The sequence below is a fragment of the Mirounga angustirostris genome, unplaced genomic scaffold (assembly GCF_029215605.1).
Source record: "Mirounga angustirostris isolate CCGP_5_RB_7025 unplaced genomic scaffold, mMirAng1.0.hap1 SCAF_8, whole genome shotgun sequence".
NCBI lineage: Eukaryota > Metazoa > Chordata > Mammalia > Carnivora > Phocidae > Mirounga > Mirounga angustirostris.
The window spans coordinates 51328698-51352755 of record NW_026991716.1 but is presented as its reverse complement, the minus strand read 5'-3'; the positions used below and the strand labels follow the sequence as shown (position 1 = coordinate 51352755).

At 37.9% G+C, this 24058-nt stretch overlaps 1 protein-coding gene across 17 annotated transcripts in view; it reads left to right on the top strand.

The window, feature by feature from the left end:
* The window catches only part of DST (dystonin), a 364879-nt gene that overhangs the window by 334143 nt on the left and 6678 nt on the right, over positions 1–24058 (top strand). For 8 of the 17 annotated variants that reach the window (XM_064597725.1, XM_054505416.2, XM_064597727.1 and 5 more), the window contains 15 exons: positions 677–796; positions 3490–3659; positions 4966–5125; positions 7783–7977; positions 8493–8621; positions 11354–11497; positions 12191–12379; positions 13686–13815; positions 15454–15617; positions 16637–16799; positions 18326–18480; positions 18662–18736; positions 19609–19626; positions 22416–22533; positions 23865–23936. In XM_064597725.1, the coding sequence (XP_064453795.1) occupies positions 677–796; positions 3490–3659; positions 4966–5125; positions 7783–7977; positions 8493–8621; positions 11354–11497; positions 12191–12379; positions 13686–13815; positions 15454–15617; positions 16637–16799; positions 18326–18480; positions 18662–18736; positions 19609–19626; positions 22416–22533; positions 23865–23936 (2002 nt within the window). The remainder of the gene's footprint in view (positions 1–676; positions 797–3489; positions 3660–4965; positions 5126–7782; positions 7978–8492; positions 8622–11353; positions 11498–12190; positions 12380–13685; positions 13816–15453; positions 15618–16636; positions 16800–18325; positions 18481–18661; positions 18737–19608; positions 19627–22415; positions 22534–23864; positions 23937–24058) is intronic. The other 9 variants (XM_064597726.1, XM_054505417.2, XM_054505418.2 and 6 more) reach the window with 3 other exon arrangements.

Here is a 24058-nt window from a genome sequence, read left to right as displayed (position 1 = left end):
CTTTTTTTTTTTAAAGATTTTATTTATTTATTTGACAGAGAGAGAGACAGCGAGAGCAGGAACACAAGCAGGGGGAGTGGGAGAGGGAGAAGCAGGCTTCCCGCGGAGCAGGGAGCCCGATGTGGGACTCGATCCCAGGACCCTGGGATCACAACCTGAGCTGAAGGCAGATGCTTAACGACGGAGCCACCCAGGCGCCCGTTCTTGTTACTTTCTAAGACCGATTTATAAACTTTATCCTTCATCCCTCCCTTTTTGTTCCTTTTCCTTAACATGGGAGTGAAACACCTCAGAAGTAAACCCGGATCTGTCAACGAGGGCAGAGGACAAATAAAATTTTCTTGACAGGTTATGTTAATTACTAAGCAAAAGGAAAAGGAGGGAAGTTCTCCCTGGTTCCCTGTTTCTAGGCTCATTTCTGTTTTTGTTAAAGTTTATGTGTTTGAATGAGTTATAACAAAGTGACCACAGGGGGACACGACCACAGAAGCCAAGAGTTAATAAGACATTTGTAATCCGATGAAGCTACTACTTTCTTCTTTTTTAGGGGAAATTTGAATTAATAATTTTTAACATTTTCATTAACATTAATTTCTATTTTAAAAACATGCTAGATTTCTAATATAGCGAGCACACTGGAAAATTTTCTGGACAGAGATGTACATTTCTTTTACAGTTCCATGAAGCTTGGAGTAAACTTATGGAATGGCTAGAGGAATCAGAAAAATCTTTGGATTCTGAACTGGAAATCGCCAATGATCCAGACAAGATAAAAACACAACTTGCACAGCATAAGGTGGGTCTACAGTTAAGAAAAGCATATATGTCGTTCTGTATCTCAAGATCACTTTTAAATTCTTACTTGGTTGTGTATTTATTCATCACTAGGAAAAAAAAGGCTGTCCAGTATGGACCTCCATTAAATTTAAAACTGATTACCCTTCACATTGGTCAAGTGGCAATAGTATCTTTTCTCTCTGCTGACTATTCCACTATTCTAGGGTGAATTGTTAAAAGAAAATACACAAAATGAAAACTGAAATGTTCTATAATCTATAACATAGAAGATTTATAGGAGCTCAAATGTTGGCATTTCAGTTTTTCACATGTCTGTCTTGTAATTTCTTTTATAGATCAAATGCCATGTAGAAGATAATTTTACAGCAAAAAGTAATGTAAATTTTGTCATATATGTTCTTTCAAAGCAGTTTAGTGGGGAAAAATTGGTTGCCTCTACACAAACTGGTATTTTATTGTATATGTGTTGTATATGAAATTCCATCCTTATCCTCAAAGACACATAGTTAGTGGCTTTCTTGTGTAGACTAGAAGGTGTAGAAACATATTATTTTATATTTTCTCCCTTTTATATTCATACCACATGGCATTCAAAGAACATTCCCCCCAGTCCTCCTCAACTCTTTGAATTTGGGTCCGTCATTCTGGTTATAAAGTGATCATCAGCCCTCAGGGTGAGGATATGGGTGAAAGAGAGTGGGTCCTGAAAAAACACTTTTATAGTTTTAAGCATCTACACATATATTATTGCTTGAAACATGATAATTTTTAAAAAGCTGGAAAAAATTGGGGTGATGTAGGATTTATCATCATGGGAAGTTCTAGCCATCATCTTCATATAGGTTGATTGCTTCCCTGGGTGGTTCTAACTAAGCTCGGGAGGTCATGATCCTAGGATGGCAGAAGGAAACATTGAGCACCTGTTCTTTGACTAGATGAGGACTTATGAGTGGCTTGTTCTGCTGGCACCCTCTGCCCTTGATCTGCCACACTCAATACTGACAGCACAATGACAGTGAGCAGCACCTTCCTTCCGTCCCCTCTGATGGAAAAAAGAGAGGCTCTTTCTCAAAGTAGAATGCCTATTTGAACTTGAACATAGTTGTCATGTCATGGAGTCATGAAAGTATACTGTGTGAGTAAGTTGGAGAACCCTAGAAATAAGAATATGTGAAGAAGAACCCTGGTGGATTCTCTATTTTTCCTAGTGTGACTTGTTGCCAAAGTCAGCATTTGTCTGAGATAAGGGTACAAGGTACATTAAGCCAACTTTAAAAGTCATTTCTGTTCATCTTTTGGGTATTTTTCTGTTTTTAAAAAGTTTTAATCTGTCCTGTATTCAGCTATAACATTTTTTATGTATCTGTTCTTTTGAAAAAAATCTGTCAATACCAGGATTCTAAAACTAACATTCTGTTATTGAATAATAAGAAAAAAATGAGAGAAAAAAACTACAGAAATAGTGTGGTATTGTAATGGTGTTTATTGCTTAAAAATTCCCAGATGAAGTGGCTTCCTATTATAAAACAAAATAAATATCTTAGGCATATTAAGACACTTAAAGTGTCTAGCTTTTAAAGGCAATAAAAGCTCATTAGGTAATTATAACCAAGGTTATTTTGGAAAATTATACATTTGCATAGCATTTTATTATCTAGGGTGATTCTCGTGTGCTACCAGGATTTGGAATCACTGTGGTGGTGTTTCCGTGATATATTATTATAAGCTTGTAAGATGCTGATTAAGTTGACCTTCCTTCCTTCCCATCCCTGAGAGTGTATATTCAGTAGCAGCTGTCTCATCCTTGCTATTACATACTTAAAAGCACACACAAGATAGAAGATGATAATGAGAGGCCTGCAAAGACAATGTCCCTGCTCTAGAAAAGCTTGTAACCGAGTTATGTAGACAGAATATAATCCAGCCCTCCCACACATATACACATTTACATGCACAAACGTGCAGATTAACAATGTAAAAATAGCAAAGTATAGATGTCACATTAGCAACATAGCTATTTGATACTGGAAAAGTAATCTGTAGATCCCGAGAGACTTTTATAAGGCATCATAGAGGTGAGGAGGAGGGGGATAGGCTTGCCAAGGGGTGTGACTAGAATGAGCAGTAGGTCAGAATGTAGGAATTTCAAGATGTGGTTCTTCTTTGTCCCTCATCCTGGCTCACACATAAAATTATATGTAACATCACTGTGAACATCCAAGATGTGTGACAACAGATCTGTCTGACCAAAAACCAAAACTGTAGTAAATTTACAGATTATGAGTCACTGTGTCCACATAGGACCTTTAGTTACTCGTTGAGTGTTAACTACTTTTCCCTTTCCAAACTCTTGGGTTTTTCAATAGTCGATTAGCAATTTCATTTTATTATAACCAGTATACTGTGTGTGGTTTATAGCTACAAAAGATTCCAGATTTGTTTTGCTTTGAAATTATTGTCTTCATAGTAATAGGTACTCTCAAAGACACCTGGTTTCTGAGAAAAATAAATTCTTCAGTTTATAAAGATTCTTTTCCACCCTGGTTGGAATTATAAAATTCCTGGACTTGATTATTTCCTGATGTCTTCCTCTACTTAGACTCCATTTATTAGGGGCGACTCTTGTAATGTCTCTTACGTATTTATTAGTCCTAAGTAGAAATGCATACTGTTTTCTTGTTAAATATATAGGAGTTTCAGAAATCACTTGGAGCCAAGCATTCTGTCTATGACACCACCAACAGAACTGGACGTTCTCTGAAGGAGAAAACCTCCTTGGCTGATGACAACCTTAAACTGGATGACATGCTGAGTGAACTCAGAGACAAATGGGATACTATCTGTGGAAAATCTGTGGAAAGGTAAAATGTTCTTTAAGGCAGTTTGGTTAACTTGTAGGCTTCTTTTGAGTATACAATTGTGGTGCTTTGTAGGAACATTCTAGGAACCTTAAATACCTCCTTTGCCTGGGAACTTCTGGTCATCTGTAATATCGTAATTACATACTGCCTGCACCGAGGACACTTCGTTGTTCATTATTATTTATCTTTAATTACTCGATTCACTCAAAAGTGATATTATTCTCCAAGCCTGTCCTCTCATACCTGACTTGTCACTGGTCTCCCCATGTCTGCTCTTGTCCTCCTTAATCCAATTTCCCCATAACTACGAGGGTGGTCTTTTTAAAATATGAATGGGATCTTGTCATTGCCCTGCCTCATACCTTTTAGGAACTTAATACTGAGTGTGAACCAAAACACAGGCTCCTTAATGTGGTGGGCAAGTTCCTCCCAATCTGACCGTGGTGTTCCCTTCCAACTCCATCCACCTCTTTCCAGTCTTCTTTCTCATTTTACTTGAAACGTGAAGACCCAGAACTAATTTCAAAATCTTTAAGTACTTAGGAAGTATAGTACTAGTAGAAGAGTTCAAATATCTTAGAAATGTGTTCAAATAATTCATATATCCTTGATCTACTTACTTCTGTCAGTATCAAGGTTAAATAGAATATTATATTCTAGTAATAAAATTATATTAGAATAGAAAGTTAGAATATAGTCTATAGTATAAATAGAAAGAATATAGAAATTTTGGTGTTAATTTTTTAAAATCCTTAAAACCTTCAATTTCAAAAGATTATGTGCTTTTTACAATGTCCTATAAATGATTTCATGGCAAACAGACACACAAACGCCAGGGGTTGGAGATGGGGCAGGCTGTGACCACAGACAGCATGTTGGAGGTTAGGGGGATGACGGAACTGTTCTGTTTCTTGAGTATGATGATGGTTACATGAATCTCTACATGTGTTACAATTCATAGAACTGTACACTCAAAAAAGTCAAGTTTACTGTATGATAATTTAAAACAAAAAAAATTTTTAAAGCATATTTTTTTTAATGAAGAAACTGTGAAGGGTCAGTGATTTCTAGAGGTGATGATGAGGGAATTTTCCGAAAACAGATGCGATCTATTTAAGGAATAACAAAGAAAATTTGAGAAAAGTTTCGTTATTTTCTAAGGAAAGCAAAGAAACAGCATTGAATACCAATATATTGCTTTTTTCTTTGAGGACTGCTCAACCTTCATAAATGGATTTTAGATGTTCGGATATATAGGGTGGCTTTTTTGTTGCTCAGATTGATTTTTCCACCTTTTTCCCCCCAGACAAAACAAATTGGAGGAAGCCCTGTTATTTTCTGGACAATTCACAGACGCCTTGCAGGCCCTCATTGATTGGCTGTATAGAGTTGAACCCCAGCTGGCAGAAGACCAACCTGTCCACGGAGACATTGATTTGGTGATGAATCTGATCGATAATCACAAGGTATTATTATCTGGGACATTTGATTGATCTCATTGATTATCCTGAGATTAGAGGAAAGTGTAACCCCTTACCTTAGCCTTTTAACATCTAGAGATTATATATCATACTGCATAACAGTCTTTAATATTGATACATGTGTACATTTGAGCAGAATCAGGAAGCCAACTTCAAAAGTGATACAGGGAAATTAGTATCAATTGAGATACTTTTTTTTTCTTCCAATTTCCAGATTTAAAACCTTTTAGAACTTAGAAAGTGGTTTCATTCTCTGGTGCTTTAAAACATGTTCCAAGAATGTTTTACAGTCTTTTGTTATGTATGTAAATAATTATGTAATGTAATTTAAAATCACTCCCTCAGTAACCTGGAACTTGGTCATTGCATAAGCATATGAATTTGTGACATGATCTATGGGGGTCAAGATAGGCTGCTTTTCTGTTATGAAAAACTGTTTTAACCTTGCCCCTTGAACTCTAGCAATTTATGAGCTATCAGCGTAGGCTCTGAGGGATTCGATTATTACTTTAAGTCAGGTGGTTTCCTTGCAATCTCCTGAGATGGATTTAAAATTTTTGTTCCAATCAAAGGGAATATTCAAGACCTCCAACTGATACTGAGTGCAAGGTCCAAAATTATGGTAAAATGTTATATTACAACTTAAAGAACCTCGAAAACAATCTGAGGCACAGTAGTAATGTGGAATGGTTGTACCAGAGTAGACTTTATATACAAATATCTTACAGCACTGTACTTGAACTCATATTTTATTTCTCCTCTGTTATTTTTTTTTTTTAAGATTTTATTTATTCATTTATTTGAGAGAGTGAGAGAGAGAGAGCACACGAGAGGGGGGAGGGTCAGAGGGAGAAGCAGACTCCCTGCCGAGCAGGGAGCCCGATGCGGGACTCGATCCCGGGACTCCAGGATCATGACCTGAGCCGAAGGCAGTCACTTGACCAACTGAGCCACCCAGGCGCCCCTCTCCTCTGTTATTTTTGAACTCAGAAAATTTATTTCATTTTAAAATGTTTTCTTTATACTTCCCTAGCTATGCTATTTTGATCTTAACCTGTTCCTTTTTAAATAGTTGGTCCTTTTGCATATTTATTTCCCCTTTTCTGGTTCTGTTATCTGATTATATCTATAAAAGAGAGTTTGTTGCATTTGAATATTATCAAAAAATCAAAGAATAAATGAAGAATTGTGATTGGGCCTACAAAAATTAAGAATTTTGAGTTTTGTTGCTTTGCCTATATTGAAACAAATGTTTTGTGCATGATTAATACAAACTTTCTTATTCCTTGGCATTCATTCAATGAGTAATGAATAGTGTAATGTTACTTTTTACATAAATGCCATTTGTATAAACTCACTGTCTAAATATTTACTCCCTTCAGCACTTGCCAGGTTTTTATATATTAAAGGTCATCAAGAATAAGTTAATCATTCAGCATTAGTAATACAACTGGAAGGCTTGGGAAGAAGTTTAAGTTCACAAAGTACATTGGCAAGTCTGCTCAGAACTATCGGGCTAGTCCTATCACAAACAGATTATATAAACACTGTATTTTCTGTGCCTGTGTGTGTATGTGTGTGTGTGTGTCTGTCTGTCTGTCTGTCTGCAGACACATCTCATTTAACACCATTAGAGTGAAATCAAGCAAATAATTCATTCCACTATGTTTGGATTGTTTTTGATGGCCTCACTTTCATGAATGATCTGATTATCAGAATAGAAACTCATGGATAGAGCCAAAATGATAAGATGTGCTTAGTAATAATTCATTTGTGATCATCTTTTAGAAAAATAAGTTAATATTATTCTATCCATGAGCTTGGTTAATTTGTGCTCGCTTCGGCAGCACATATAGTAAAATAAGCTTGGTTAATTTGAAAGATATAGTTGCATACACAGACTCTTGGATCAGAAATGAAGGACCCTGGGCTCATTTTTTGGATTAGGTCTATGGCCAAAAGAAGCCAGTCTAACTCCTGACACATCAAAGTTTATCAAAATTAGGCAAGAGGGGGAAAAAAGCTTTTCTTCCAAAATGACAGGTAAGGATGTAAGCACCTAAAATTTGACACTGGAGGTTAGTTCTCAGGATACCGAAAGCTGAAGCCGTGTTGCAGAGAAAAAGACTGCACACCACTTCCCTGTGAGCACCCCTGCCATTCCCTCCAATACCCCTCGTGCAGTACCCCAGGATTGCTTAGTTCTTTGTTAGTCTGTTAGATATGTCTGTTAATTAAGAGGAATGAGGTAGCCTGCACATCTGGGCACTTAGAGGATTTGAGAGGAATTGGGATGCCATACTAAAGAATTATAGAAAAAAGAGAATGTGATGTTTTCTTTTGTGCCATTGAAACTGAGTGGCCACCATTATTTAAATCCAAGGCATCATTTGAAAATTAAGGTTTGTTCACTCAGGAGAGTGCTAGGAGATTGAACAACTTTACCATGTTCTTCACAGCGCTCTGATAGGAGCAATGTGTCATGACTTAGCTCCTGAAGATTCTGTGAAAAGTATGACTCATTAAACTGTAGATCTTAGAGACTGGCACATGAGGCATGTACACATATATTCCAAACTGTGTTTTACTGGTTTCGTTTTGTCGTTAAAAATAAATTTTTTATAAAAATATGCTCTTTCTAGGTTTTCCAAAAAGAACTGGGGAAGAGGACCAGCAGCGTGCAGGCCCTGAAGCGCTCGGCACGAGAGCTCATAGAGGGTAGCCGAGACGACTCCTCCTGGGTCAAGGTCCAGATGCAGGAATTGAGCACACGCTGGGAGACCGTGTGTGCACTCTCCATATCAAAGCAGACACGCCTGGAAGCAGCCCTGCGTCAGGTAGAAGTCTTGTAAATTGCAGCTGGGGGTAGTGAGAAAGCTATCAAAGCCTCAACAAGAACTGCTCTTGTGGAGAACTGCTTCACTCCTCCTTTCTTAACTGGGACAGTGATGGAGAAGTAGATTCTTAGAGCATCCTTGCCTTGCTTCCCCCCAAGAGTTTAAATTAGTCACAGAGGGAAGTTTTCTCATCTTCACATAAAAGTGCTGCTCTCGTAATTTTTCAGCCCGAATGTGTAATGGGCTGCCCTGCATCTAACATCAGATTGTTAAAATGGTGAATCAGTCTTCATATAGGCCTTTTTGATATATTAGAGGTCTTACATTTGTAAAGTGTAGCAACATGTATCTTTATCTTTTTAGTGGTAAAAATGCATATCGTTAATCAATGTAAATGTAAGACTTTTTTTTTTTTCATTGAGAGAAGGACTCTATACTAACAAGCATCTTTGGGGATCTTCTTCGGGGTGTGTGTGTGTGTGTGTGTGTGTGTGTGTGTGTGTGTGAACTGTTAGGCAGAGGAATTTCACTCAGTGGTGCATGCCCTGCTGGAGTGGCTGGCTGAGGCGGAGCAAACCCTTCGTTTCCATGGCGCTCTCCCAGACGACGAGGATGCTCTTCGGACGCTCATTGATCAGCATAAAGTGAGTTATATAAATGCTAAGTAAAATGAAATGAGAAAATCCAATAGACTCATGATTGTAGATATGAACTGCATGCATATTTCCCTTCCTGAGAAGTAATTAAAGATCTGGCACATTTGAGAATTTACCCGTGTCCTCCTTGCTTACATAGGTGTGTCCCCATGCACCCAAATAAGTGTAGCTATCTTTCCATGCTTTCTTTATGAAGAAGACAAGTAATTTAGTAACTGGTCTTAAAATTTTATTTTTCAGTCTCTGCCAGTTCTGGCTTTAATCGAGATCCACCTTAAATTCTTTTGAGGAGTAGCCCGTAGTATAAATTATAAACTTAAAATGAATTCTGTAAGTAGATACACTATTGAATAGTTAACCAAATAAAAATCTGGCCACTGAGTTTTCAGGTCAACTTCTATTTTGTAACAGTGCCTAGAACTAGCAAAACCCTCAAGAGAGTGGTCTGGATACCTCTTAACACATGTGGGGTTTTTTTTCATTTTTTTTTTTTTAACATTTGACTTTTAAAAACTTAGAAATTTTGCAGTGCTAACACTGAATGCGATATTGGTGTCAACATGTTCATTTAAAAGGTCTGTTTAACACCCTGAACGGCTCATCTTCCAGTGTCAGGTTCGAAGGATGTCATTAGTGCCCGAGTAGCGTGGATTATGTCATCTGGGGAGACTTCTTACTTGTGATGACTGTGCTCTTTCAATGATGGGTTGCCTAACCTATAGCGATGAAATACTGCCTTGTCATTAATGAAAGTGATGCGAGCTTGTCTAACATTATCTGGAGGAATGGAATGCTCCGTAAACCATTTAAAATCGAAGCTAGAATGTAAGAGTAGGAAAATGACATCAAATTTATTATAAATTTTTGACTCGGCTCAGTGTTTTGAAGAGCTCGAGTTCCACTGACACAGTTGGGTCTCAGAGTAGCTTCTTGAAGCCTGTTTGAATATCTAACACCTTACAGTAAGGTGTCACCCCCCTCAGAGCAGGAACAGGAAACCCCCAGAAACATCAGGAGGCAGGATGTCCACAGCAGAGGTAGTGTTGTGGGGTTTTTTGTTTTTGTTTCATCTTTAAATATTTTTAAATAGTGTAAAATTACATGTAATTTTATAAAGGGCTGCTTAGTACTAATAATTTGCAGTAACATCATCCATTCTTTCTAATTTCCTCTGCTTTCTTCACACATGACCAAATAAAAGTAAAACGGGATATTTAATTTCTTAGCCCCAGGACCAGAGACTTCTCAGTACAGTCCACTTTCTAAAAATGGCAAGCTTTCCCAGGTGAGCACAGAATGCAAGCAGGGGTTGATCGTCCAGCCCACGGCACTCTGGGCAGGACTCTTGCGCTGCTAGGTTAGGGGTGATTAAAGGTATATGGTCAGATCACCTGTCCTTGGGAAAGCACAGCTATTATTGACTTCTGGTTTTCTCTTCCTAGTGAAGCTTTTTTTTTTTTTTTTCCTTCCAGTTAAGCAGATCTATATTGGGGGAAATTAAAATACTTTTAAAAGTAGGTTATGATATTTAAAAAGTAGGTCATGTTAGTGGAGTATATTGTTAATCCAACCTTGACACGACAGCAGTAAAAATATGTAAATGAAAGTTAAAAAGCATTTATTCAGTCACAAAGACACAAAATTGAATAAGACACAGTCTTTTGATCTTGTGGCCCTTAATGTCCAGGGAGTATGTGAGGAAACGTAGCAACATGTCAGAGTAGGAGGTATATGACAGAGCTGCGTCACAGAGCCCGAAAACAAAAGGTCACTAGACATTATAGGAAACACTTAGATTTTCAGATGATCACCCTGATCACATGGCATGGGCAGTACGGAGTGTCAGCTCTCTCTGCAGCCTCTGCAGCCCTTGTTCCGGACTAAGGAATCCGTCTTAGTGCTGTGGTCCAGACTGGGGTGCTGGCGGATGCTTGAAACTCACTATGAGGATTTGGAAGCATGCGACCTTTTTTTTAAGGCAGAGGTCCTCATTTGTAGCCACACTTTCAGAGTTCTGTGACTCCTGTATCTATGGATACAGTTCTGATGGGAGAAAGTACAGTTATATGCATGAGACATTTGCAAAAAGGTTGATTTGAAAGCATTTTGAAGCCCGTCAAGGCTTCTTCATCCCACCAGAGCAGGGGATGGCTGTTTCTGGCTGTCAGGCTGCCAGGCTCACCCCCTTCAGGCTCTCCCCAGCTCTTTCCTGCTGGACATTTGGGCCCTCTCTCCCTCACCCCGAACATTTATAGTTCCTTGCCCACCCTTCTCTCTTCCTTTTTGGTACATATTCCTCTCATTCCTGGCACACAGTTCATGCTATTTTAAATATACAACCTCCTAGTCTTACTTGTTGGGACATTTTTTTTTCAGTCTATATTATTTTTGTCTCTGGTAATACTATCTCTCCTAGTCCTATTCTCCATTACTATACTTACAAGATATCCAGATATAGAAGAGTGTTTTTTGTACATAACATGTTTTGTAAAGCATGAGATGTTATCCATGTACTTAGAAATAAATGTTAGAAAGTACTTCATTTCCCATTTTTGTCCCTTCTCCTCTCTTAATTCCCCAATTAGTGAATTATTTCCAGCTGTGAATGAAGCAACTGAAGTTCTCGTGTATTGTCTAACTCTGACGGTCACATGCACGTCACTGGAGTTTTGTTTTCAGCCAGAGCCAGCAGCTAATCGAGGTCTTTGTTTCTGCCCTAGGAATTCATGAAGAAACTGGAAGAAAAACGGGCCGCGCTGAATAAAGCTACCAGTATGGGAGACGCCGTCCTGGCCATCTGCCACCCTGACTCCATCACCACCATTAAGCACTGGATAACCATCATCCGGGCCAGGTTTGAGGAGGTCAGTGGGTCTCAGGTCATTGTTAGAGCAGCAACAGCTTTGAGAATTGGGGGTAAAGAAACTTCAGCAGTTGAGATACATTTATGACCGTGGGAACAGGAGGCCTCTGCAAAGAAAAATGCTCTTTAAAATACCTTCCTGTGTGCCTGACCTGTCTCTGCAGTCTGCTTTTATTTAAAAAGTTAAAGCCGTTTTGCAGCTATGTCCCTGAAGCATGAAAAGGCAAATATTTGGTTCCCTGTATGATTTTTTTGTCCCACTTCCACATTATCTCTGTCGAGTAATCCAGCACCCGAATTGTACTTCAGGGGAGTATATGCTTGGGGAGTGGATTGCGTGCATGAACTGAACTCTGTATTTTAAGATTTTAGCTATTTTTATTTCCACTCAGTGCTACATGGAATAAGCATCCTTGAGCCTTCAGAAGATGCATATCTGAACTCAGATTAGAAATCTCAAGGAAGCCTGGGTGTTTGACACCCATCTCTAAGTAAGGGGGCAAACATCAGAGGGGGCTCTCATGTCCTCCGCAAGCTGGGTCTTGGTACCACTGATGGGATCTAGAAAGACTGGAAGTGTTATGACTCCAGGCCCAGGATGATCCAAATTTACATTTAAATGCTGTGTATTTTTGCATCGATTAAATTATTACCTGAGATGGATGAAATTCAGAGACATTTGTCTCCCCAACAGGTGCTGGCCTGGGCGAAGCAGCATCAGCAGAGATTGGCAAGTGCTCTGGCTGGGCTCATTGCGAAACAGGAATTGTTGGAAGCTTTGCTGGCTTGGTTGCAGTGGGCCGAGACTACACTTAGTGACAAGGACAAAGAAGTCATCCCCCAGGAAATCGAAGAGGTGAAAGCCCTCATCGCAGAACACCAGGTAAAATAAATACCATCCTAACCCCTGTCTTCTCAGATACTGTTTTTATTTCACTACCATACTTCTCAGAAGAGTGCTTTGTGCTTGTTACCTTCACTTCCTCGAACACACTCAAGTCCTTCCTTACACTTACCTTCCGCTCCACCCTGTCCTTCTGCTCCATCTTCTGGCGACCTCGCCCTCCCGTGCTTTACTGTTCCATTCTTGCATATTCTACTCTCTGCTGCTACACATCTCCCACGGTGACCGTCTGTACTTCAAATAGATCCTGTCTACAAGGGAGCGCATCGTCTTGCTCAAAAAAAAAAAAAATGACTTCTCTATCCTACCTGTTTCAAACTGAAATGATGGGTGTCACACTACCTCTGATTTATTTGTTTGCTTGTTACTTTGTTTGGTACACTTTTACAAAGGGAAACATTACTAAGTCAGCTTAGTTGACTAAGCAGTTAATATTGCTATTAGATTTTTAATAAAGGTCTGAGCCATCGATGTCCGTAATGGCCCTGAAGGGCCTCACGCCATCTTCTCTGTGATCAGAGTTCTCCAGTGTGACAGATATTCCAGAAATGTGTTTCTCCACTCTTCGCTTTTATCCCCCTCCTCTTTTTTTCATCCCTTTTCACCACAGTCTCGGTCTTTGCTGCATATTCCAGATATAGGGATATCTAAGTTAGCAATAATAATATAAGCCTAAGGAGACAAGACAAGAAGTGGCAAGATAGTCAGACCTCTTAAATGGAAACTTTAACCTGAATAACTTTTATCTCCCTTGGCATAGCGTATGTATCAACAGAAATAATTTAAAATATATCCATATTTAATGTGGTTGCTGTATGTCACTGTATATCAAAGCCATCCTAAGTATTTCAAGTATGTAAGTGAAATGTGCCGCAGAGAAGCCCTAAGGACCAGCCCAGGTAATTAGTTGCTTTGCAGATAAATGCTCACTTTAAGATTCTTCAGGAAGAGCTTGGAAGCTCTGGAAGATCCTGGTTGATACACAGATAGGTTATATCAATTATTCAGCTGTTCCCATGTGTGGTCTTCAAACTAAAACAAATTACTGTTACAGTGCTCTAATTACTTACCAGGTATAACATTTTATATTCTTTAGATATGAGTAAATGCTATGTTATGGTGGCTTACATTTTTCCCCCTAAAGATACAACAAGTTGGTTTATGCCTTTTTTTCCAGGATAAATTTCAGAAATAATAGCATGGTCTTTTTATCCTTTGTTTTTAGTTCATTTCTGAAGATAGTTTTCTCTGATGTACTTATATTTAACTGACATTGACATTTCAGACCTTCATGGAGGAAATGACCAGAAAACAACCTGATGTGGACAAAGTTACCAAGACCTACAAGAGGAGAGCGGCTGATCCTTCCTCATTACAGTCCCATATTCCAGTCCTGGATAAGGGACGAGCAGGAAGTAAGCAGTGGCCAATTACTTACATGGCTAAAGCCAAGGAAGTTAGTTTTGAGTTGTCGTTTGAAATTTCAGAGCAATTGGTGATTCTATGAGCTCCTCTCTGTCATAAAAGTTTTCCTTGAAAGAATACATGGGCTCAAATATTGTAGCAGCTTATTTAAAAATAAAGAAAAAGATATATCCAGGTCTCTCTGTGTAGTTTTATTTGCTTGAAGGTTATCTTTTAGATTAGCTAGAAGAAATTGGAAAAAATTTGCAACAAGAACAGAAACCATCATCCCCTTTTGCTTCTATTATGTAAATAACCTTACGGTGGGATGTAACAGAAATGACCATGACCTGGATAAAGTTCACGACCTAACTGTTCATTAGTGGCCAGCAGTCAGGTAGATTTCGCCCATATTCATATGACTTCAGGCTCTATTTACTTCTCAGACTACCCTGACTCCACGAAATGAAGTTACAAAGGGACATTAAAAACAATAATAGCTGGCTTGGAGAAGATTTAAAAGAAGCACAATTTATATCTGAATAGTGGTAATTTTATATATTCCCAAATGGTGCTTTAATAAAATGATTTCACATCTTTTGTAGTTGCTGTATTACACAAGGGGGCAAGGTAACAAAGTGGTTAAGAACTCTGGAGGCAGACTCCTTACCAGCTGGGAAATTGAACCTGGGACAAGTTACTTACACTCTCTCTGAGCCTCAATTTACACATTTATAAAGGGGGTAATTATAAACTCATTGGATTCTGGTGAGGATTTAATGAGCTAATGTGTATGAAGCGCTTAGCATACTTCCTGGCATGTAGTTAAATGCTCAATACATATTAGCTGTTGGTATTTTTGTATAGCCTCGTAGGAGTTAGGAACTCTGGGCAAATCCCAGCTTGGACGCTCACTTCCTTTATGACTTTAGGCCAGTAGTTTTTCTAGGGCACATTTAATCATTTAGTTAGATGAGGAAAATCCATTGAGACAGTTGTTCTCTGATGTTATAGAAACTTGTGAAAAATAGCCAGAAAAGAGGGAGAAAATGTTAGTAAGGCAGTAAATTGGGGTATGAGACTATGCACAGGAAACATACAATCTCTGTGGAAAATGGACTTGGATGAAACCTGGGATCCTACACACACGTCCATATTTGATCAGAATTTGTAAAGTATCTTGCTGTGACTCAAATGAATGGCCACTGTCTCCTGCCCTCACTTGCCCTCCTTCTAGCCGTCTTTTCTAAGAAGGACAGCTGGTTTTGTGTAGTTGATTCTGAGATAAGTCTCACTGCCCTGGGAGATTTCTTTTATCATGCCTTAACAAAAGACAGGATCACAAGGTACTTCGTTGTCAATGAAATGGCATGGATTTTAAGCTGGAAAATGTTTTAAACATAATTTTATAAAGAGAGCTTTCCAGTATTTAAATGCCCCTGTCAGGATATGTTTCTCTATTTTATATGAAAATTATGTGATCCTTGGTAAGTAAAACAGATCTGGACTTGAACATTATACATCATCTAAATAAGATATTTCTAAATAATTAAGTTGACTCAGTCTTAGCTAGGAACAATAAAGGCCAGGCCTTAACATATTTCAGAACCCTGGAAACTGTCCTCCTAACTGAAGTTGTATTTTAATAGGAAAGCGCTTTCCGGCATCAAGCTTATATCCCTCTGGATCACAGACGCAAATTGAAACCAAGAATCCCAGGGTCAACTTATTGGTGAGCAAATGGCAGCAAGTTTGGCTCCTTGCGTTGGAAAGGAGGAGAAAACTTAATGACGCCTTGGACAGACTGGAGGAGGTTAGAAAACTCCTATATTCAGCACCCCTGATATATGGGATGTGGGTTTAGGGAATCAATAAAGTAAAAAACAACAGTTGACCCTTGAACAACATGAGGGTTGGGGACGCCAGCATCCTCCCCCTTCCTGCCCCCCCCCCACACTGCATAGTCAAAAAATCCATGTGTAACTTTTGATTCCCCAAAACTGAAATGCTTAAAAGCTTACTGTTGACCTGAAGCCTTATCTGTAGTAGCCTCTGTTTACCAAATGCCTTACCCATGATAAGCAATTAATGCAAATTTTGTATGTTGTATGTGTTATATATTGTATTCTTACCAGAAAATGAGCTAGAGAAAAGGAAATGTTATTAAGAAAATCACAAGGAAGAGAAAATACATCTTTTTTTATTTTGTAAAAAACCTGCATGAAAGTGGACCCACACAGTTCAAACCCATGTTGACAAGGGTCCACTATAATATGTTTTAACATAATCAGAAGCTGACTGCATAAGAAAAGATCCAGCTTAACATATGTTTGCTTGGTATTACCTGGGAAATATTACTATTGATAATTCAGATATTTTCATTATATATATGTTCTGTGGTCTGAGATTTAGAGTTTCAGATTCTGAAACTGTGAAGTTTTTAGAAACCTAGAGAAGGTAGAATGGCAAACAGCAGGGAGAGAGCAGAGGTGGTAAGTGCTGCTGAGCTGGGCCTGCTGTCTGGTGGGCATAGAACTTACCAGTAGTGTTTCTTTGGGGCCGTCCACCTTTGTCACATTGGCACTCTCAGAAATTTTCAGTTTGACTTCTTGAGGAGCTTTATTTGTTTCTTTTATTTGAAAAGAAAAACCAGTGACAGGAGTGAAATTCCAGGAAAGATGTTCCTGTACTCCCTTTGCAAGATCAGACCTTTTTTTTGAAGTCAGAAAGACCTGTACGTGATCTGGAAGGTCATTAAAAATAACTTTATTCATAAAGTATGAGATATCATTTGAGCCCCATATGAACCAAAATACCTTTTGTCCTTTCCAGCTGAGGGAATTTGCTAACTTTGATTTTGATATATGGCGCAAAAAATACATGAGGTGGATGAATCATAAGAAATCTCGAGTGATGGACTTCTTCAGGAGAATTGATAAAGATCAGGACGGGAAAATAACCCGACAAGAATTTATTGATGGAATTCTTTCCTCAAGTAAGTCCCAAGAGAGATGACTCTAAATGATGTCATTTTTAAAGAAAATAAGCACAGTTTAAACTTGTGTTACCAGTGAAGCATTGCCTTTAAACTTGGCTATGAAGTCACTGCCCTCAGTGACGTGTCCTTGGTGAAATGTGTGGTTTTGGCGTCAGGCATATTTCGTACTCATGTAACCGCAGTTAGTATATTCCTTGTTCCACTGCAGCTGTGTCCTCATTAGTATAATAAAGCTAATAATCTGATTCTTAGATTGTTTGTTTTGTCCGACCTGTAATGGGAAATCAATCAATTCAAGTCAGCCTCTTCCCTTTTTTGTTCTAATTGATACTTAATCCTTGTCATTAGTGGGAAATTAGAACTCTATAAAAATTCTTAAGGTATGTGTCACCTTGTTTGATGGTTGAGTCATATGGACGTGATTTCTCTGGCAGATGTTACTGGAAATAATTCTTAAATTTAATATAATCATATGAGTATATATGATATGAATTCATATATATAAAATTCATATATTCCTTAAGTAGAGTGGTAGTTGAACCATATGAAATTGGCTAATTTTAAACAGTTTTCAACCTAGTAAAACAGCAATTTCAAATGATTCACCCTGGTAGTAATTAAAGATAAATGTAGGTCCCATATATAGTGGTTTCATTTGTTATGATATAAATCAGCTTTTAAGAGTATTTTAATATGTTTGATGACCCTGATAATTTAACTGGCTACATTAAGATAAAAATAATACAGTTGAGGCAGAATTAGCAAGTTATACTACTTAACTTTTTTTTTTAAGATTAAATCTTTTTGTAAAATGTTGTTATAAATAGCAGGTCTTAAAAACTTTCACTGGTGGGGCGCCTGGGTGGCTCGGTCGTTGGGCATCTGCCTTCGGCTCAGGTCATGATCCCGGGGTCCTGGGATTGAGCCCCACATCCGGCTCCCCGCTCTGCGGGGAGCCTGCTTCTCCCTCTCCCATTCCCCCTGCTTGTGTTCCCTCTCTTGCTGTGTCTCTCTCTGTCAGATAAGTAAGTAAAATCTTTAAAAAAAAAAACCCAAAAAACAAAAACAACTTTCACTGGGAATGTAGTATGGCTTACTCTGAGAGTATCTTAATTATCATTTATACGTGGAATCTACATACAGAGTGAAACTCACAGAGAGTAGAAAAGAGGTTGCCAGGGGCTGGGAGGTGGTGGGGGAGGGAATAGGCAGAGCCTGGTAAAAGGGTACAAACTTTAAGCTGTACGATGTGTAAGGTCTAAGGATCTGAAGCATAACCTGATGGCTACAGTTGATAACACTGTATTGTGTAGTTGAAATTTTCTGAGTAGAACTTAAATATTCAGAAAAAAACAAAAAACATATGTGAGGTGGTGGGTGTGTTAATTAACTTCATGGGAGGACCCCTTTCACAACATGTACAAGGATCAGATCATTGCGATGTACACCGTTCAGTATCTTACAGTTTTATTTTTCAGCTACACTTCAGTAATCTTACTTCACTATTATTTTGAAAATTTTAGAGTTTCCAACCAGCCGCTTGGAGATGAGCGCGGTGGCAGACATCTTTGACCGAGACGGCGACGGGTATATTGACTACTACGAATTTGTAGCAGCCCTTCACCCAAATAAAGACGCCTATAAACCCGTCACTGATGCCGACAAAATCGAAGATGAGGTACTCCATACCCCCCACCCCCTGCAACAACAGCAGTGTGCCACTGCCAGGGTACCACGTGCAAATTCATGCAGCCGTTTTATCTTATGTACCTCCATCTTGAGCTGTTGTGTCGAGGGCTTTACGGACTCCGCGATGTAATGTTAACTTTAAGTGGACATTGCGTCATTGTTTTTGGCAGGTGACAAGGCAGGTGGCGAAATGTAAATGTGCAAAACGATTTCAAGTTGAACAGATCGGAGACAACAAATACAGGGTGAGTTTTCAAAAATTAACGGTTTAGTTCTCTTGAAGGATAAAAATGGAAATTTATATACAATCTGAACTGCATTGCTTTCCAGGAATGCTAATTATTTATTTTTTACCTTACGTCGCAGTAGAATGGTATATGAAATTCCAGCTTTTGTCATTTTAAATTATTTAGAGATAGCCTGCATTTTGTAAATTAGGACATATCTTTGACACACGCTTCACTTTGAGGAGGAAAACACATCCCACATACTCAGGTTGCTTCCTATGACTTTATAATATATTTTATTATGATTACAGGTAAGTTTTCATATTTCTAATAAAGCTATTCAAAGGCAGAACCACGAAGTTAAAAATGTTGAATCATTTTCAGAAATACGAAAAAGGGGCAAAGGTTTCCACTTGTGTAGTTACTTTTCCTTTTATTCAGAATCTCAAAAGCTCAGTTCACCTTCAAAATAATTATTTGAACACCAGTGTGACTTTGTCACTCCTCTATCTTTTTCTTCTCTTTTTTGGAATATCTCTTACATGTAGTAGCTAGATAGGAAATGTGCTGAGTTTCCCTAATACAGTATGTTACTTACAAGCGAAATTTCTTTTTGATTTTAGTTTTTGTATTTTCATATTGAAAAATATTCGACATATTTGAATTTCTAACCTAAATTTGAAACCCAAGGATTTAAAAAAAAAAAAAACTTTTATAGAAAATTTACTGATTATATGGTTTGAAGTGGGTACCTGCACATCTCTAAACTAGATACTATATCCAGGAGCCCAGAGTGTGAAGGATTGTATGTGTGTGTTCTAGAGTCATATAGAAAGTTTCCTATTGAACTAATTGTGTCTTTCTTCCATTTTTCATTTTTTTTTTATCAGTTCTTCCTGGGAAATCAGGTATAAACCAGTGGAATGTATTCTCAAGTTCCCAATGATTTTTTTTTTTTAACTTTAATTCATAGTCATTAAAGCTTGCCATGGCCAATCTTTCCCATGCTGTTGCCCTAGCTACTACATTGTTGGTTGGCGTGGTGTTTCTGTAAACGCTCTTAAGGGTCCTTGATCCAGGATTCCTTTTTGCCGTGTGTCTCAAATGAGGAGATTACTTTTAAGCAAACCAGATAATAAATTGTAGCTTGACTGGTCACAGTGTTACAAATGCAATTTTCAGTTCCGGTTTATAATGAGACTGCTAGCATATGTTTTATGCAAACACTTATTGGAACACAGATTTGATGCTGCACATATCTCTATGCTGTGTTTTACTATTGAGGTAAAAAAAAATCAAACATTGAGGTCATGTGGTTGACAGTAGCTAGAGAAGGATCCGCACTGGGCAGTGACGTGGGAAGACGAGAGTAGTGAGAAGTCTCCCTGGCGCTCAGCCACAGGTAATGTGTTCTCTCCAAAGCAGCGATTGTCCCATTTGTCCTAAATCACTGATTCAGGGCTTTGCATCTTCTGAGTAGAAATTTTAACTCCGGTATCATTCCTTTTGAGGAAATGTATCTCTTATAACTTCTATGAAATCTTAAAACCACACTTTATCCCGTTTTGACTTTACATTGAAGTCAGTATAAACTGTCCAGTGGCCCTGTGTCATGATCACAATTTTTAGAACTAAAGAGAAATTGTGTTTTGATTTAAACAAAAGAGTTTTTCACTGTATGCTTTTGGAAAGAACCATACTATTTATAATACCTGACCATATCATGTTAGATATTACTCTGCCACTCGGTTTTTAAGCCATATTACCTCTCAAGTTTCAAATTCCCTATTATCCCCATTCATTGCAAGCATATAATTTTTTCAAATAGAAATTTCAGTTCCTTTGAATAGATGTCTTTAAGACTTGGCATTAGTTATAATAGATAAAAAGTTACTGTTCTGCTCACTTCTTGTTATTTTCTGAATCAACAATTGGGGTAGTATTTTTTACTTGTGGAAAGGATGAGAAAAGTGCTCTCTTTAAGAAGGTTTTATTCAGGGTGCCTTGGTGGCTCAGTTGGTTAAGAAGGTTTTATTCACTGAAAACACTAAGAGCAAACATTAGTCCTATTTTTTTCTTGACTCACGATTTGGCTGTTAGGAAAATTAGGGAAATTCTGAAGGCAATGTTAGTTGTCTAGAGAATGCCCTCTCAAAATAAATGTAAATCATATTTACTAGAATTGAAATATCTCTATAAAATAATAACATTATTTCCTTAAAACTTTTGTTTGAACATAATCTTGGAACGAAAGTGTCTGGTCTAATTATCTGGTTTCTTAAGGGTAATTTTCTTTAAATCCCTTCCTTTTCCTTTGCTTATTAATTAGCAGCACCAAATTTTTTCTAACAAAATAAATATATATTTTGATTTTTAAATTTTAATTTACTTTTCAGGAACCGGTTCATTTTATAGGAAAGTTTAAATCTCAAGCCTTTGAAAATGGACTTAGAAATAGCAATATAAAAAGGGTTGATGTAAAACGCATGAGTTCCTGCTGGTGCATTTTACATGCTTTCCAGGTCCTTTTGAGTTTCAGGGTCTTGAATGGTTGGCTTTGTTTTAGGGCTCCTTTCCTGAAACTCAGTGTTAAAGCATATTGAAAAGTGGCAGATTGTATCTACTTAAAATAAAGCTTTCTGTTTATCCATCATTAACCCAGACAAATAGTCAAAGTCACAATTGTATCTTACCTGCCTTTAAAAGAAGTTTTATTTATGCTTACCTGACTGTTCATTTTGCTATGGTATCTGCTGGGTTGGCAGCCGTGAAATTTGGTTTGGTGATTTTTACAAGCTGAACATGAGCCTATTAGAAATGATTTAACAGTATAAAATTATTTCTCATGGGCTTTCAAAATAAATCTTACAATCAGAAACTATGTAGTCTAGACCTTTATTCAGGACTTGCAGAATTTGTAGTGTATCCAAGTGATTGGAGATCCATTGAAAGGGTAAGAACTCAACTGCTTATTAGTGTCTGTAATTATGGTACAAACAGCTTTAAGAGAAGGCTTTTTAGATTTGAAAGCTATATCATTAATAATGTGTCACTGGCTGTTCTAATATTACAGTATTCCAAAATGGCACATTAATCCAGCCTTTAACAAATTGGTTTACCAGATCATTAGTGATGCAGAAATTTTAGTTGACTGTGAAATTTTTGTTGGTCATGTTCATTTACTACTTTATCTCTCTAAGTCACAACTGCTCTTAGAGAAAATGAAACGAGTTTCTGGAGATTTCTCTCACAGATTTCAGCGGAAAACAGTTTTAGTAGGAAGTTTTAATGAAGAAGAATCAGAGTTTATTAGATTTTCTTTAGAATCTTATAAGCCCTGGGCTAGTGGGCCAGTGCTTATTTTCATGTCTGTGTTTGATTTCTAGAAACATTTTTCAATTACTGCCTTACTAATATTGTTTCTATCATGAAGAAAAATCATTTCTTGAACAAAGCTTCAATATTATACTTGATAACCTTTGTTAGCTTTTTCCAAACTGTTTCCTTTGGGCTAAATCAGCATGCAGCAGTCTAACGCAGATCATTTCAAACACCCTTTTCTGAGATTTTACTAATCGCTGTGAACTAAGCAAGAAATTTAAGTTGGTTGCTTTTAAGCTACTGCACATTGCACATCATCCTTTAGTGTAGACTTGCTGTTGACAATTAGAGGTTCTTTCTTCCTTCATCTTCACAGTTTGGGGACTCCCAGCAACTGCGACTCGTTCGGATCCTACGAAGTACCGTAATGGTTCGTGTTGGAGGTGGATGGATGGCACTTGATGAGTTCTTAGTGAAAAATGATCCTTGCAGGGGTAAGGAGATGCTATGTCAAGATAAAAACACCATGAATGTATATCAATTTTGTACTATTTTCCAGCATCAAAAACATGCTGGGTATAATTTTGGTCATTTATTACAATAATGAATGTTTCACATTGGTCTCTGTCAGCCTAAAGTTCCCAAAGAACTTGTGGCAGTCATGTAAACCATGTTCTTCTCATTTATTTCCCTTACATCTTCTGGATAAATATGAGACTGATAGGCAGGAAATACTAGAATAGATATTTTTTAAGGAAATGCTCCCATCTGCAATTTTCAAAATGAGTATTACACCAACTAGGGAAAGGATTTCATCTGTTATTATATAGCAAAGTAAAATGAAAGGAGATTGAAGTGAAGGAGACTGCACATGCTGGACAGTAAAGTTTAAAAGTGAAAGTTTTTCAAACTGGGGGGAGGTAAGGAAAGTAATACCTAAAAGTTTTGAAAATAATCATCAACTGCCAACTTGACTCTTACTACGAAGCTGCAGATGAGCATGTTGAAAATATAAACATATGATACTGTATTCACTCCATACCTACCAGCCAAAGAATCCTTGATTATCTTTCAATTTACCTTATTTTTCAGATCCTCTAGTCAATTGTGGCATTCTTAAGTGATTGACCTTACAAGTGGTCATTTGATTGCAGTGTCTAGTTAGGTCCCATTTACTTAGCCCATTTTTCTTCCGGGAAAAAATAAAAAAGCAATAACATTTTTGTGATTTTCTTTAACATGTGAGCTCATTTCAGTCCTCTTAATCGAACAACACAAATGTCCGTGCTGATACTGTTTCGGCTACCAAGTGGGAGGCCGGGGTTCTTACAGTGGGGCCTCTGTTGATTTGGTGCAGGCATCTGACCATACAGGTACATCAGAGTGAGTTCCTGTGGGTCAGCAGGCCGCTGTACTCAGGGCGCCCGGGGATTGTCACATGACCCTCCTCAGTAGCTCTGCTCTCTGCAGGTCAAAGATACCCCCGCCAAAGGGGTAAAATCACAAAGACTCCCTTTTTTAATATTTTGGAAATAATGCAGCCTCAAGTGATGCAGTTCCACTTATGAGACAAAGGAATTAGAATGTGTAGTGTCCTGCTGAGTTGCTTAGAAAAGTTAGTGTGACTGTGGCCAAGTCTTCCAAATACGTTTTTCTCACTGAGTCAAATCTTTGAGTGCTTCTTTCCCCGATGCAACTTTTCTTCTAAAATGTGTGCTAAAAGCCGGATCTGAGCACACTTTGCATATTCAACTACTGTACTTTGTTTCTTCTCTTGCTAACAGTATTCTTTAATGTGATTGGTATCCTGTGTCATTTTTTCTAGTTCATCATCATGGGAGTAAAATGTTACGTTCGGAATCAAACTCTTCAATTACTACTACTCAGCCTACTATAGGTTGGCAACCCCTCTCTTTGCCTCTCCCCTCTTGCCTTTTCTCTTTCCTACTTTTACATTCTTGCTTTAATCCTTTGTTTTAAGATAACATGCTTCATCCATCGCGTATGGCTTAACTCATA